The sequence below is a fragment of the Phycodurus eques genome, chromosome 18 (genome assembly GCF_024500275.1).
Source record: "Phycodurus eques isolate BA_2022a chromosome 18, UOR_Pequ_1.1, whole genome shotgun sequence".
NCBI classification, from domain to species: Eukaryota; Metazoa; Chordata; class Actinopteri; order Syngnathiformes; family Syngnathidae; genus Phycodurus; species Phycodurus eques.
In genome coordinates this window covers 13,854,259-13,870,653 of record NC_084542.1, presented here as the reverse complement: position 1 = coordinate 13,870,653, position 16,395 = coordinate 13,854,259, and the positions used below count along the sequence as shown (strand labels likewise).

Here is a 16,395-nt window from a genome sequence, read left to right as displayed (position 1 = left end):
GAGTTGCTTGCATGCTTCTAGGTAACATGAGTTAGCCTTACCAAAACACAAAACCAAGCAACCCTGCAACAGTAGATTATTATAATAAATGTTGTTTATTTTCTGGGTAGATGAAATATTGTGTATTCCTCTCCATTGCGCTTTGCTAACTAAAAAAAAGGGAACATGTGATGCATAGTACAAAACTAGCTTCAGCTAATTTGCCATTTTAGGCATTAGAATACAATGAAAAAAATGTACTGAATACAATAAAAAAAATTCATTACTAAACACCAGGAAGAAATAAATAACGTGTAGAAATTTAGACAATAGGGTGTGTGGGCATGCGTGTGTTTGAGAAGTAGAGGTACGTCACCGTTTAAGACTGTCACTCTGTTACCATGGTAACCGACGTTCTCACAGTGCAACGTTTTTCGCGTGTGACTCGTAAACGTCACACAGCGTGGCTACGTCAAGGGGAAACTTGGTCGCACTGGTTAACAACAGAATAGAAGGCCGACGACCCCCGGGACCCTGACATGAAAAACATCCCATGAGAAAGGTAAGCACGCGAACTTTAAATGGGGAAGCTTCCAAATTGATCAAAACTTAGAACTGAAATTAATTTAACAATAATGGAAAACTAAAATAATCAAATAAAATAATCAACAAGAGGCTGATATTTACATGTCAGTGTCTGTGAACGCAACACACGTACGCGATTTGGCCAACTTTCCATGATGTACTGCCACTACTGCAAATATAAAATAATGAGGAGAATATTTGTTTAGAAGAGTAACGCCTTATTTTTTCTTTAAAGTAATAATTACAAAAACTTCACGAAGCCAATGAACGCAGCACGCAGGTGCGCTTTCACATTTACAGGAGGTCCTGAATGCTTCAGGCGGAGCGACTAACTAGTTAAAAAAAACAAAAAACGACAGGACAGCTACTTGACATCAAAACATACGGATGTCGATCGACCGCACAGTTAATGAGGTTGAATTTTAATTGTGCGGCGTTGAGGACACGTTCGAGCTGATATTCAGCAACGATGTGGAGGAGACACGCCGTGAATTTGGAGCAAAGCGACCGTGTTTTCTTGCTAGCAGCTCGGTGGCTAAGTTGTCCCCTGTAGCTTGGTAACGCCAAGGTGGCGTTCAGGGGCCATTGAACGTTAACGGAGCATCCAGGGCAGATGTTTAATACTCGGACCGGATGAAAATCAAACCCTGCTGTCGTCCTGTCCGGCGGATGGGACAGTGCGAAAGGCTTTAATTCACCACCGATGTCTTGAGTCTGTTTTGTGGGTCAGCTGTGCGTCGTGGTGGTAGTAGTGGCGGCGGCGGTGGGACGGAACCTGGGCCATTGTTGTGCCCTGCCGCATAAGCATGAGCTGGTTAGTGGCAAGCAATCACATTCGTCACATTTTCAAACATTCATGTGATAGGTGTTTTCTATAATTGAGTGTTTGTTGCCGAGAAATGTGTGGTTTGGTCAGTGTTGTAGTTTGTCCGCCCACCTCTGGGTGTCGCTGTTATGTTTATATTCTTGCACCCACCGGTTCCAGTGCCAACAATGACATTTATACATAAAAAAGACAATGTTACAAGTGTTTAAATGTTACTGTCAAAGTTACAGTTTTGAAATGGAGGGGAAAAAAGTCAAACATTTGTTCCCAAAAATCACAATGTTTTGAGAATAACGTTGCACAGAATGAAGATATATTATCATTTTTCATATTAGTCATTAGTCATATTTTTATAATAAAATTGAAATAAATGTTTTTAGAGAGTATTTTACAAAGAATTATTTTATGCACGAAAATGTGCTGTTGTTTTTTTTTGTAATTCTCTATGTAATATTTTGAGTAAAAGATAAATATTGCAAGAAATTAAGTTGCAATTCTAAGAGAGAGCCATGCAAGACTACAAAATTAATGTTGAGAAATAATTATAAATAGTAAAGCTGGAATTTAACAACTTAATTTGATGAGGACAAAAATGTTAGTAGTTCAGAAAAATAGAAAGTATAGAGCACATACTTAAGCTTGAACTTCAAAGTTGAAGTATTCCTCCTATAGACGGTTTTTCTTTTTCTGTGTTTTTAGGGTTCATCAGCTTTTGTGGCATGTGAAAGCGTACTAAGAAGAAGCTCCACTCTCGGTCATGGAGGCTCGCTTTGGCAACATCGTGTTCAGCTCCAAGTTCGACTCGGGCAACCTGGCCCGTGTGGAGAGGATGACCAAGCGCACGCCGAGCCCCCATAATGACGGCGGCGCTCACGCAGGGGGGGCGGCCTCTGCCGCCAACCTGCCCGACTACGAGTTCAACGTGTGGACGCAGCCTGACTGTGCCGGCACGGAACACGAGAATGGCAACAGGTGACTGACTACACTGCACTGGCGTCGGGCCGAAACCTTCCATGTCCAGATTTGGCCAATTTCTTTCTTTCTAAAGTGTTGAAAATGGTATGATGTCTTTGACGATGCAACGTTAATTAATGGTTCAACAAACGTGCCATTTTTTTAGTTTCCTGAAAAGTGATGGTTTTGGATTTCTATGAGGTTTCCACCTGACGCCAGTGACTTATTATTACATGAATGAAGTTATATTGTAAATGAATAAAGTTGGAAATATTACAAGAGTGAAGGTGTAATTTTTTAGGGAGTGAATAAAGCCTTAATTTTACGAGAAAGTCCTTTTTTTTTTTTTTTTTTTAGAAAAAAGACCCACACAAAAGGAAGTTACAATTTTACTGGAAAACGTAATTGTACCCAAAAATTCCATGGAATATTTCAAGGAAGTAGTCATACATTTTTCAGAGTAAAACCCTTTTTTTTTTTTTAACTCAGTATTTCAAGATAGGCTTCATTTTCTTCGGAAAAAAAAACATTTTACCAAGAGATTTTTCTATTTCAGAAAAAGTCCAAATGTTATGATAAAGAAAAATTGCGACTGGTTTCAGTTTTCCAGGAAAAACCAAAATGCTAAATTTACAAAAACAAATGGAAAAACAATTTAAGAAGTCATAAATTTTTTTTTTTTTTTTAAAGTCTACATTTTAATAATTAATTTGTTGGTATAACGTTGCAATTGTATTTTTATGAGACAAAAGTTAAAATTTTATGAAAGATGTAATATTTCTGTAATAAATGTGTGTGTGTGTGTGTGTTTGAGGTCGTGGTTCCACTTCAGCGTGCACGGCGTGGCGCCTGGCAAGCTGCTTAAGATCAACGTGATGAACATGAACAACCAGAGGAAACTCTACAGTCAAGGCATGACGCCTCTCGTACGGACTTCCCCCGGCAAGAATAAGTGGGAGAGGATCCGAGACAGACCCGCTACCGAGGTACCAAACACACACCGATCAAATAGGAACAGTGATATTATTAATACTAACAATGATTTAGCTTTTGCTCCTCTTGTTCTCCAGATTGTACGCAACCAGTTCATCCTGTCCTTCACTCACCGTCTGCTGGAGATTCGAGGTGCCACCACCTTCTTCTCCTTCTGCTTCCCTTTCTCGTACGCCGAGTGCCAGGAGATGCTGCAATGCTTGGACGACAGCCACTGTGACGCAACCCAGCTCGGTTCTGACAGGTAACACGCAAACACCCCCCAAAAAAACTTAAGTAACAGAAAGAGATTTTAAGAATTTTTTTTGGGGGGTGGGAGGTCTCATAATTTACAAAAACAAAATGAAATTCTTGACAAAAAAAAGTCAACTTTTGAGAAAAAAGTCAGTTTTGTGCATTTTTAATATTTTGAGAATAGATTTTATATATAAAAAAAAAAATCATACAATTTTGTGGTTAAAAGACCAATATGATTGTATGTCAATTAATGACATTTTCCCTCTTTAAAATATTAGGAAAAATCAAAAAAAGGCTTTTTTTTAATGAGGAAAAAGTTGTTTCAAGAAAATTGTACTTTTGAGGAGAAAAGGAATACATTTACGAAAGATTGATAAAAAGTCTGATTCTGAGAACAAAGTCAGAATTCTAAAAGACTGAAGTCAAAATTGGAGATTGTATACATTTTTCACAAAACAAGTTGGAATTTTACTAATATTTTGGGGAAACAATGCCGATTTTTTTTTTTTTTTAAAAAGGAAAAATAAAAATGAAGCCACCATTTTTTTTTCCAGCTGGAAAAGAAATTCATTTTACAAAACAATATTCATTTTTGTATGTTTTAAGATAGAAGTCATAGTGTTCTGCCTCTATCACTTTGTACTGTTTGTTGTGTCTTTACATTTGCTTTTATTTTACTTTGTTGTAAAAACAAATGAGAAATCTGTTCTCAATTGCTTTACCTCAATCAATAAAGGTTGAATAAAATAGTTTATGAAACGTTTTTTATCACATTACATTTGAGGAAAAATTGTATTAAATATGAATGAATGAATGAATGAATGAATATTAACAAATGTCTCGAGACAAGAGAAATGGTCCTGATGTCCCCTGCGTGTGTCAGCCCCACAGACGATGTTTATTACCGGCGTGAGCTGCTGTGTCGCTCTCTGGACGGCAACCGCGTGGACCTCCTCACTGTGACCAACTGCAGCGGCATGCGGGACGAGCGCGAGCCGCGTCTACCGCAGCTCTTCCCAGACGCCGACACGCCTCGACCTCACCGCTTTGACAACAAAAAGGTACGAATACACGTCCATTTTTATACCTTGCTGTCTAGGAGACATTGTCAGTCCATTGCCCGTGTTTGCAGGTGTTCTTCCTGAGCAGCCGCGTGCACCCCGGAGAGACGCCGTCCTCGTTCGTCTTCAACGGTTTCCTGGACTTTATTCTGCGGAAAGACGACCCGCGAGCCCACGCGCTCAGAAACATGTTCGTCTTCAAGCTTATACCCATGCTCAACCCGGATGGCGTTGTGAGAGGCCACTACAGGTCAGAACAACGTTCCCCCTTCGTTCCTAAAGCAGTTTGTTTTTTTTCCTTACAGGAAGTTGTAATTTCATGAGGAAAAATAAAATTTGATAGGAGTTTTAAACATATATATTTTTTTTTAAGTTAAGGTCGTAATTTTTATGAGCATTTTTTTCAATTTTAGGAAGAAATAAAGAGGAAAAAGTAATATTTTGGAAACAAGTCTTCAAAAAAAAACATCTTAAAAACAATGTGTAGAATATAAAATCAATTTCACGACAAGGTCATTTTTGTATTGGAACTCGTATTGTGCATGTGTACCAAATGACACTGTACAGCAATATCCTGGCAAAGATTGTAGTTATCAAGAAGTAAAAATGTGATGTCATAAAAGCAAACGCTGTTATTATTATTGTGTAGGACTGATTCACGGGGCGTGAACCTGAACAGGCAGTATATGAATCCCAGCCCTGAGCTGCACCCGTCCATCTACGCTGCCAAAACGCTGCTGCTCTACCACCACTTGCGCAGCCGTACGACGCACAACAACGCGCGACCCGGCGAGGCCCAGGCGCCTTCCCTTCACGTCCAAGCCCCTCTTCCTCACGTGGAGTCTGCCGATCAGCACGAAGTTCCTGCCCTCACCGCCCTGGAAGTCACCCTGAACCAGCGCAACGCGGCGAAGGAGGCGACTCTCCCCAAGCCCGAGCTTGCCCTGGTGACGGAGGAGAACGGGTGGACGGCGAAGGACGACATCAGCAGCTCGTCCGGCTCCTTGGAGATCGTCCCGGCCACTGCGCCACCGCCAGGTGGACCGCCACAGCTTCCAAAAGAGGGGGCAACGAAACTAGCGCAGGCGGAGGGAGAGGATCGGGAATCCATTCAGCCAAAGGAGGGAGGCGTGGCCTACTATGTGGACTTGCACGGTCACGCGTCCAAGCGGGGCTGCTTCATGTACGGAAACAATCTGCCTGATGAGAGCCACCAGGTAAACTAAAGCGGAACATTTTACCAGGACATATTGAATGTAATATTGAGAGAGAGAATTATTAAAAGTTTGTATTTTGAGAATTAAGTTGTCATTTTTCAGAAACCACTCCTTTTAAACTTTTAAAATAATAACATAGTATTGGTCATGGGGGGAAAACAAAGTTGAAATTTTGTGAAAAATGAATTATTTAAAAACAAAACTATGATAAATAAATTACAAAACAAATTTTATTTTATGTGAAAAAGTTTGGAATTTTAATGCAAAAGCTGCAAGAAAAAAAAGATTGAATTGTGTAAAAAAAAAAAAAAAAAAATCATTTTTACAAGTTGGAATTCTATGCAAACAAACTGAATTTTACCCCATAAAAGATGTAATATTTTGAGAATATATTACTATTTCACTAGATAAAAGTTTAACTTAGTTTACTTTGACAGATATTTTAAAATATATTTTGGAAGACAATTGTTGCAATTTATGAGAAAAGGGTGAATTTTATGAGAAAGTAAGAATTAGTAAAAAAATAAAAATAAAAAAAAGAGAATTTTTTTTTTTGAGAGAGAATTTTACTAAAAAGCTAATATTTTGGGGAAAGGTGTGAAGAAGTCTACTTGTAGTTTTTACAAGTCCGAATTTTGAGAAAAAGGCACAATTCTTTCAGGCCAAAGATGTAATTTTAATATTAAAAAGTAAAAAAAAATTGTAATTGTACAGAAAAAAATGTATTCAACAAAAAACTAAAGAAATAAATATTTTAGTACAAAGTAATTCTAATAAAGAAATTGGAATTTGAGAAAAGTCATTTTAAGACAAAATACCTACCTATCAATCATTTATAAGGAGATATTATTTGAAAATGGTGCCCAGATCCATTATAGCAATTAGATTTGTTTTGTAGCAGTGATGTCATATTTGTCACCACGGAGGTGTTGGCAACCGAGCAGATCGATCGATCGACTTTATTTATACTTTACTCGTCCCGTGAGGGAAATTAAGATGAGCGAAAATGAAGTGTTGCGGTGCTTCTCGTGTGCGCAGGTGGAGAACATGCTGTACCCGAGGCTGATGGCCATCAACTCGCCACACTTCGACTTCCTGGGTTGCAACTTCTCCGAGAAGAACATGTACGCGCGGGACAAACGCGACGGCCAATCGAAGGAAGGCAGCGGACGGGTCGCCGTTCACAAAGCCATCGGAATCCTGCACAGGTGAAATATACGGACGCCGTTACATTCATATTTAGAGATCATACCTTAAGTACGTCTTTGTTGTTTTGTTAGCTACACGCTAGAGTGCAACTACAACACGGGAAAGGCTTTTAACCCCGTCCCAGCTGCATGCCATGACAACGGGCGGGCTACGCCCCCTCTCACGCCGACATTTCCACTCAAGTACACGCCAGAAATCTTCGAACAGGTACAGTAGGATGACATCGACCAAACATAATAAAATGCTTTTAATCATAAAAACAAACTTCTATGATATTGTACTTTGTGAAATCATCCAGTAATTACATAATTAGAGAATGTAAAGCATTAAACAATTTTTTGCCACATTTCTTGCTTTAATTCAATGGATATTGAGCTACTGTGTGTGCGCCTTGAGGCAGTATACAGTACATGAAGACATCACAACTAAGCTCAGTAAGACACAGTAGTTTTTTCCAAAAGATACAAAATACTGTTTGTGTTCAAATTACCGTTGCTTAGTGAGTTATAAGACAGCGACTATCCATTCTATTTGTTAGCCTGTCTATGGTGTTTTGCAGTGACTTTTAGCATTGAGCTAGCCGAAGACGTAGTTTTGTGGTTTTAAAAATGACTCAAGGTATTGCCTAATAGTATTTTATCAAGCTTAGATGTCATACTACACACTGGTACACAGTGTCTGGAGAATGCTACGGTAGCGTTTCAGCTCCAACTGTCGCCCCCACAAGGTGGGGCGCGCCGTGGCCATCTCTGCACTGGACATGGCCGAGTGCAACCCGTGGCCCCGCCTGGTCCTGTCGGAGCACAGTTGCCTGGGCAACCTGCGGGCGTGGGTGCTCAAGCACGTGCGCAGCACCAAGGCCCAGAGTGCCCACCTCGGCACCAACCCGCCGGCCAAGCAGCAGCAACACGGCAAGGCGTCGCCGCCCAAGACCTTCCTCAAGTGAGTTTTCACACACGCGCGTACACGCACACACGTGACGCGGGCTGTGTTCGGAATCGTTCACTCATTCCCTATTTCAGGATTTTTATAAAGTGTACTGTGTAGTTTACACATCAGTCAAATGACACGCCTCGTTATTGTCGCATATAAAAAAAAAAAAAAAAAAAACATTTTTGTATCCCTCACACAGGCTTTGAATACATTTACACTCATTAACACCCATTCAAACATGAAAATGCATGTCAAAGTATTCGTTAGTGCTTCTCCAAATAAGAGGAACTGACAGCAAAATGTTCAACCAAACCATATCATTTCATCTAACGAAAGTCCGCTACCTTAATGCTAAGATATTATGTGAAATGTCATAGACGAGCTAATGGGAATGAACATTGTTATACTAATTATAAACCTTCAACCAGCTGCTACTTTACCAGACACGTAGCAGCAAGACATACAGAGCATACAATATTCACAGGCATATATTCAAACAACTGTTACTGGAGCATAGTTGTGGACCTTCTCTGCCTGCTCTTCTTGCTGTTATTTACACTTCATCTCTTTCAGTAGACCTCAGTGCTGCCCCGCATGTTGTAGCACAACGTGGTACCACACGAAGGCTCGCAAATATAAATTCTGACTTGCCTGTATAATGTAAAAGAAACAACAACAATTATATGCAAATAAATGGAAGTGCAAACGATGAACTGCGATATAGCAGAGGAGTAATTAATAGATGATAGGGAGTTACTCTGAACACAGCCACAATGTTCTACACACTTTTAAAACCCGTATGTGTGGGCGATGGCGTGGCAGCGGTCTGAGCGACCCACCGTCCGAGGGTTCCTTCGTGCGGCTGCGCTGCAACAGCCAGAGCAGCGGCAGCTTGACGCCCTCCCCCAAGATGCCCAACTCGCCCAGCTTCACTTTCGGGTGTCCCCCGCCGCGGGCGCACTCGCAGAGCCACGATGGCGGCAGCGGGCGAGGCCGCGGCCACAAGTCTGCCGGACCCGTACGGGGTGAGTTGCCGTTTTCCCGTTTCGTGACTGATGTTTCACTAAGACTGGGGCCCCTCACCTTTGGTTACTGTTGCTAAGACCGACAAGCTTTCAACATGAGGCTGCCACCGTCTGCAGTCTAAGAACAAACGCAGATGAAACGAGGAGGGAAGTCATTCCTGAGTTGGGGAGCAGTAATAGAAAAGGCTTTACGCCCTCTTAAACTTTCGCTTCTGTACGTCCAGGAGCAGCTGGTCACCTGACCTGAGGCACAAGCATAATAAAACTCCCAAACACTTCTCTGGTTGCATGTTAGCATTTTTTATTCACATGCTAAAAATAGCATAGCATTCTTTTACAGATAACACAAATACATTGGTTGCCATGGATCTGACAACGGTGTTGATTCTTGAGGGGCTCAGATTGTGCGGAGCCTGCATTCATCAGTAAGAGGAATCACTGTGCTGTGATTGGCCGGTCTGCAATTCCGGGGCGTGGCTTAGCGCAACGTCAATTGCATGGATTTCCACATGCCCCCCTCCTCCTGCCACCCACTCCCGGTCCTGCATGTTTGTCTGTCTCCGTAGACGCCAAAACTGCGGAGAAGAGACGCCCGCCTCCTCACCAACGCACCATCCTGCGTTCCCCCGGCAACAGCCACGCATCTGCCCGCCCCCCTCCGCCACCCTCACTCCTTCTTTCCTCCTCGTCGTCGTCGTCGTCGGTGTGCGCGGCGGCGGCGGTCTCCTCGAGCATGGCAGGTGTGTACTCCCTGCAGCCCCCGAGCCTGTCCTCACTCCTGCCCCCCCTGCAAGCGCTGCCCCGGCCCGGGCTGCTCTCCAAGCTCAGCCCGCGCCTCCTCCCGGGGGGACCGCCCGCCAACAACTCCCCCGCTAGGGAGACGAAGGACTAAATTATCGAGTCGATGAATCATTGAATTGTGTGTGTGTGCGTGTGTAACGGTCTCCATGTTCCCAACATCACTGGTGCTAACTACCATATTAGTAGATGATCACGTTATCTTCTAGCAGCTACCGAAGATAAAAATTATACTTGACAATGCGAATACAAAAAACAACCTTTAATAAATAAAGCACTAGATAATGTTAAGTATAGTTAATCAGTTGTTCCATGTTTATTATTGTGCAGTTGTGTAAAACTGTTTAGATTTGAATGTATAAAAATTCAGTACTTTGAGGGGTGTGAAAACTTTTACATTTGTGTTATTTTCTTAGCTCAAATTTAATATAAAGATGAACTAAGCTGCAAATGGGGTGCGCAACAAAAATGTAAAGGAGTTAAAATTTAAATTCCATGAAAGGGAATACATTTGGATAAATATTACTTTTATAAAGATGACTGACAATACATAATTTCAGGGTATGTGGAAACAATGTTGTAATTTTGTGTGGCAAATTAGTAATTTTCTGAGAAAAAAGTAATCATTGGACAATGTAGATTTATAAGAACATTATATTATTAAAGTTAGTAGGATAGTTAATTAGGTTTACTGCTTTTATCCCTGTAACAGTTGAGATTTTCAAATGGAAAGGGGTGCAAGCATTATAACAGGTAGCAATATTAATTCCCCCCCCCCCCCCCCCTATTCAGCTACCTGGGCTATTGTGGCTGAATTGCAAACACTTTTAGTGCACGTGGTTGAATTCTGTAAGTTTTGTTCTCTTGCTGACTAAATATAAACTTGTCTTGTTCAGCGGTAACAAGACTATCGTGTGCATTAAAGAAAAGGTTGTACATGATTGTACATGCGTGTCAAGGTATTTCAAAAACAACAAAACAAAATCATGATTAGTACTCGTAATGGTGGCCTCTTTTGTGTCAACATTAGCATTGTTAGTTAAGCAAACATGCTCAATGAGCTTGTGGTTCATACGTGAAACGCCTATAAGATGCTTGGTGAGTTTTGAGTGTTTCAGAACCAGATATTTAAATTGCACCATCAATGCAGGAAGACTTTGTTAAAAGTTATGTTAAATGTTGTGGCCTGCTATCTTGTCGTGTCGCGTGTGAGTGCCCCATTTTGCTTGTAGGAGCTCCACTCTGTGTCTTTTATGTATTCAATGCTGGATTGTTAGCAAATAATATTATTTTGTAGAGGAGTTAAGTCATGGGTGTCCAAAGTCCAGCCCAGGGCCATTTGCAGCCCAGTGCTCATTTGTTAACGGCCCGCATCAAAAGGTTCTGAGTAAAAGTTAAAATGTCAAAAGATGTCATAGGATTTTTTTTTTTTTTTTAATTAAAATGAAAAATAAATATGCTACAAGATATGACTCATTTTAATTTTTTAAAAGTTGTTTTAAATTTTTATAATGGTTTTCCTTTTCCTTCGATAACCTGAGATGAGGGACTTTTTTGCCCCCCACCTCCCTTTTATTTTTCTCTCTGCGCCTCACAGTGGGAAAAAGTTTGGACCCTGATGTAGTTATGATGTGAAAAAGGTACGGGGCAGCCATCTTACTGGCACACGGACACCATTGTGGGACTTGTTAGTTAAGCTTCTCACTGTGACTTTTGCAAATAGCTACTGATACTAAAACTTTCATTTTTAACAACGTAAAGTTTTTGTGCCTTTTCCTCGGCCTCGTGGTGCTAATTGTCATTAGAAGACAACTCGAATGTTAATTTGTGCTGCTTTTTAATAAAATAAAAATCAAGTGTTTGTGAAGCGCCTTACTTTTCTTACTCCCGCTTTGCTGTTTTTTGGGGTTTGTTTTTTTTACCTTCCATGTGTGCTCGGCAGGCCTGGGCCCTGCAGACTTCCAGGCAGGCTCGGCGGCAGCCTGGTGCAAACCAGCTTTACCCGCACGTCCCGGCCGAGGCGGAAGAGGAAACCGAAACGCCGGCCACCGTCTGGCCGCAGCGGTCAGCCTCCAGTATACTAGTTTTCATACGTAATTAAATCATTTGGTGTTGGATGGAGTTTTTACTGTTTTCTTCATCTGTCACAGACTGCGAAAGACTGTGGGCCTGAGCACATCTTGGCCTCGGTCAAATTTAGCAAGTGAGTCCCATAATTTTATTTCTATTGCACTACTCACAAAAAGTTTGGGATTTTGGGCTTTCATGTGAAATTACAGGATGAACATAAAATTCACTTAACGTTCCCAGGTAAACATAATTTTACCTTATTCAATACTTTTCTACACATTTTACTGTTCTCTCAAAAGGAGCTGAACGGCAAAATTTACAACAGGCGGCTTTGATCCATGCGAGTTTTCAAGGACGTCAACTTCTTTGCCTTTCTGTGACTCTTCCAGTCTATTTCTGTTGCAAGATGCTGATGACACTCTAAACTCAAGAGTATCATCAGCATTTTCGATAAAATGTTGAATCTTTTTTTAACGCTACGAATACCACTGTCACATTTATGGCCGAAGCCAGTAAGAGTCATAAGTTCAGGCTAACTTCAATGAACGTACTGTATGTCAGAATGGTGACGCGTTGTGGACTTGAACGTTGTGTCGCCCGTGCAGGTGCGAGCTGCAGCCACACACGGGCGCACGCAACAGGAAGGCGGCGGCGTCCGACGGTGCCGCGGCGCGTCTCCCTAAAAGCCGCACCAACGTAATCATTCAAGGTAACGTCGTGATCCGTTAGCTAACGGTTTGATGGCATGATGGCCAGTTGTGGAAAGTACATTACTGCAGCTTCAATGTTGTTTCATTTATGACCCCATGACAATGTGTTTCCCTTTATAAGCCATTGCTTTCATGCTTGTTTTGATGCAGTGAATTTTTTTTCCTTTTAGAACTTTCGTCGATAAAAGGGCCTTTTATTTAAGGTGGTATTTCGTTTGCATGGTGACTCGTAGCGAACACTACAACCTTTTAATGTAGATGAGTTTTTAACCCTGTGACAATGTTTCACTATTTTTAATACAATTCATTACATATAGACATACCTTTTATACTGGACCTTTAATGCAGCTAAGCTTTGAAACTGACAGATTACCTTTTATGTAAGGTGGTATTTGGATTTTAAGGCCTCTTTATACTCCCGAGGTCGCGCGGCCGACAACGCCCGCATTGCATCACGTGACCGACGAATTGGCCCGTCTGTGTAGCTCGACTGAACATAAAAATGCATTTTTAGTTACGGAATTTTTTTTATGCCCCGCAGCAGATGACGAAGAGCGAAGCAAGCAGCAGACGTGTATAGCCCACAAGAGGACCACCGCCCGAGCCCATGTTGTGAAATAGCGACCCCCGTGCTGACAATTCCGGGAACTCCGCATTTCCTCAACAACCTGTGTCGCCTCATCAGAAAGACAATGCTAACTTTGAAAGCGACAGCCGTTTCATGTGCAGTTACCGTCATTAGATCGTGCGGCTGTTCTTAATGGAGTGGCCAGTGAGTGTCACGTATATTTCCGTATTGAGTCAGTGTACTGCAGTCGTATTGTCGTTGTCAGGTTTAAGTGCCTTCACCACAGTGAGTGTAAGCAGAGAGTACCTTCATTTTTATCTTCAAACACTGTAGACTATGACACCCTAACACATACAAATACAGTGGTACCTTGATTTAAGGAGTGCCCCAACTTGCAGATTTTTCAAGTTACGAGCAGTCTCTTGGTCTTTTTTTTTTTTAATTTGTATTTTGTTTTACTTTGTGTTGCAAACGAGCTTCAGATGTGCTGCCACTCGATTGAAATGTTAACAAATTTAGCAATTGCAATGTTGTAATGCCCGCACATGTAGGCAAGGAGAGCCATACTTTCAAGTGTTTTTCCAACAGGACAAAATGAGAACACACACACAAGGAGCTGCTGTAGTCCACAACTCGCACCCAGACGCTCACACGCAGACTAACCTGCTTCAGTTCATGTCACTCACTAGGCCACGCCCCTTGAAGGCACACACCCAATACACAAATACTACAGTACGCACAGGAATTACATTTTATAAGTGTTCCCTTGCTATATCACGGTTTACCTATTGCGGATTCGGTGCATTGATTTTATTTTTTCAGATTCATAGTGCAATTTTTTGTGGTATGTTTACATTTTTTAAAGGTGTTTTTAAGAGTATATAAAGTGGTTAATAGAATTGTCTGTGAATGTTCATACAGCTTTAAAAAAAATGTATATGTGAGCGCTACTTTGGAGATTTGACCTATTGCATGTGTGGTCCGGAACCTAACCCCCGCGATAAACGAGGGATTACTTTATTTCTTTACATTCTCTTGTATGTAACAAAAAACATTATGGTGTTTTCAGGGCTGGAACGGATTAATTTAATGGGACAAGTAAATTGAGTCCCAAGCTTGGTCAAACTCTTAAATCAGGTACCACTTTATACACATTTACTAACGAGCACCTTGTCAGTTAACCTCATTCTATTAGATGTTGCCTCTAAGAAGTATCCACTTTAATGCTGCTCCTTTAAACACTCGATGTTGTACAGAAGATTGTGTGATTTAATTGATTCTGGCAGGTTCCGTTCAAGCAATACCCCCGACAATTGTTACAAAAATGAGTTATAGACGTTCTCTTTAACTACCCTTAAGCTGATCAATTTTAAGTCATTTATGTCCCCTCCTGTGATTAAGTGTAATAAATATGTGTCCCATGTAATTATATATTTTCTGTGGACCAGTAAGTGTTGAATATTATGCTATACAAGTATTTTGGGACCAAATATTTGTCATTTGTTCGTGATCTGTACATTGCTATTTTACTGTGGCTATAGGTCAATGATGATTAATATTTATTTTGGAATATTTTTGTTCTGATGGTGAGATGGCAAATTTTTCTCTAATATAAGGTAGGTAGGTGCCTTGGCTCAAAGGTTAGGTAACTGCATATAAAACCATTACAGATATATATATTTTTTTTCTGCATTTTTATTTAGAAAAAAAAAACTACTGCACAATATTTAGGAAATCATTTTTTGGAGGGGGGGGGGTTATTTCCTGGGCGGTGGTGATGATTTCCATCTGTGGAGTGAAAAAACAATTGATGCCATTTGAGTTTTCTCCTTTATATAGCATAACAATGATTTGTAGACAGTAGACCTTTTGAGTAGTACTGGTACTTCTCACTTTAAAACGATCAAAACACCAGTGTGCCCATTCCATTAATAGACATACTTTCATATAGTGACAACACTGCCTCCAACGCATTCACAATGTGGTACGCTTTGGATCATGAGTTTATTTTGGCCTCCATACGCTTTCACTTATCTCAATTTTCAGGGACTCAAACGTAATCAGACATAAGCAGTTATGCACTCCCATGCTATAATAATGTCCCGAAGTGTTTGGGCACATAACGTGGTATGATTTGATTATTCCATATTTCTCTTCTTCCCATCATTCGGCTACACTTTGACCTCGCTTTCATCTGATCAGAGAATCTTACATTTCTGTGAAATCTGGTTTTCCTGTGCATGAATGTTACCAAACCTTTCCCATGTCCTTTCCTACCATTAAGTCTTACCGGTGGCTGTGGAGTTTGCACTCACCTCCCAAGGGTCCAAATTATTTCCTAGTCCTGCTTCTTTGGGTTGTTGACGGCCACGTAGTGGTACAGTACCACCAGCAGGAACAGGGACACGCCAAGCATGTTGGCAAAGATGGCCAACTGCACGTCTGTCACCATTCTGTTGTATAACATGAGGGAAAATAACTATCAGCTCACAGAAAGCACATTCAATTTACATGGCACGCCAAAAGTAGATACAGACTGTTAAATAACTTATTTAAGAAAGCGACGCAGGATGAAAGGATAGAAAGTAGGAAGGATGGCTGGAAGATAGGATGGATGAATAGTAAGGCATGAATAGGAAGGAAGTAAACAAAATAGGAAGGGGCTCACCACCACTTTTAGGTGTCTCGCCACCATAAATATTGATATTTCATGAAGAACAAAATAAAGTCTTGAATTCCTAATTTTATTACACAGAAATGTGAATATAATCCTATTATCATGAATGTGTGCAGACATACACAACTTAGTTGTTCTCATTGACGACAGGAAAGTCGTAAAAAAGTATACATTTTCGAGATTTAATGCAAAATCTACGAACATGTTAGCTAAGCTCTCTACTTAAAATTAGCCAAAGCAGCGCCAACGCAGGGGTCGACACATGGCCCAAATAAGAAAATGTAAGGTTGTAGTGAGTTTGTTGAGTAATGAGACTACTTACGTTGTGTCTTTAATTGATTTATTTGTTGTTATAAAAAAAAAAGTGGTGGTTCTGTAGAAGCCACAACTCAGAGCAGATGAGCACTTCAGTCTCTTCCGGTTTAAGCGGAAGGACACGTCACGTAAACGCACAACGCGTTCTGGTACACTCGTAAATCTAATGCACCACTGACGCGACTATTTGCTTGTCCTTGTTGCCCAAGAACGTCTCGTAACTCCAAAAGTCATGAGT

At 41.0% G+C, this 16,395-nt stretch overlaps 2 protein-coding genes across 7 annotated transcripts; one reads left to right on the top strand and one right to left on the bottom strand.

Annotated features, from left to right (window-relative positions):
- Positions 1 to 387: 387 nt before the first annotated feature.
- On the top strand, positions 388 to 14,890 carry agbl5 (AGBL carboxypeptidase 5). 6 transcript variants are annotated; one of them, XM_061704214.1, is made up of 16 exons: positions 893 to 1,378; positions 2,090 to 2,362; positions 3,177 to 3,330; positions 3,415 to 3,581; positions 4,458 to 4,635; positions 4,707 to 4,885; positions 5,285 to 5,852; positions 6,891 to 7,060; positions 7,133 to 7,268; positions 7,789 to 8,003; positions 8,817 to 9,019; positions 9,586 to 9,759; positions 11,760 to 11,881; positions 11,968 to 12,020; positions 12,493 to 12,596; positions 13,139 to 14,890. In XM_061704214.1, the coding sequence occupies exons 2-16, from the start codon at positions 2,148 to 2,150 to the stop codon at positions 13,216 to 13,218; spliced, it is 2,718 nt and encodes a 905-aa protein (XP_061560198.1). In that variant the 5' UTR covers positions 893 to 1,378; positions 2,090 to 2,147; the 3' UTR covers positions 13,219 to 14,890. The 6 variants fall into 6 exon arrangements, with proteins under 6 accessions (XP_061560195.1, XP_061560198.1, XP_061560197.1 ...); XM_061704213.1 differs by having other exon boundaries at positions 3,159 to 3,330; XM_061704211.1 differs by lacking the exon at positions 893 to 1,378 and adding an exon at positions 388 to 541 and having other exon boundaries at positions 3,159 to 3,581.
- On the bottom strand, positions 10,589 to 16,274 carry ost4 (oligosaccharyltransferase complex subunit 4 (non-catalytic)). The gene is made up of 3 exons (XM_061704216.1): positions 16,165 to 16,274; positions 15,481 to 15,618; positions 10,589 to 14,953 (listed from the first exon to the last, which is right to left on the bottom strand). The coding sequence occupies exon 2, from the start codon at positions 15,615 to 15,617 to the stop codon at positions 15,504 to 15,506; it is 114 nt and encodes a 37-aa protein (XP_061560200.1). The 5' UTR covers position 15,618; positions 16,165 to 16,274; the 3' UTR covers positions 10,589 to 14,953; positions 15,481 to 15,503.
- Between the last annotated feature and the right edge of the window lie 121 nt (positions 16,275 to 16,395).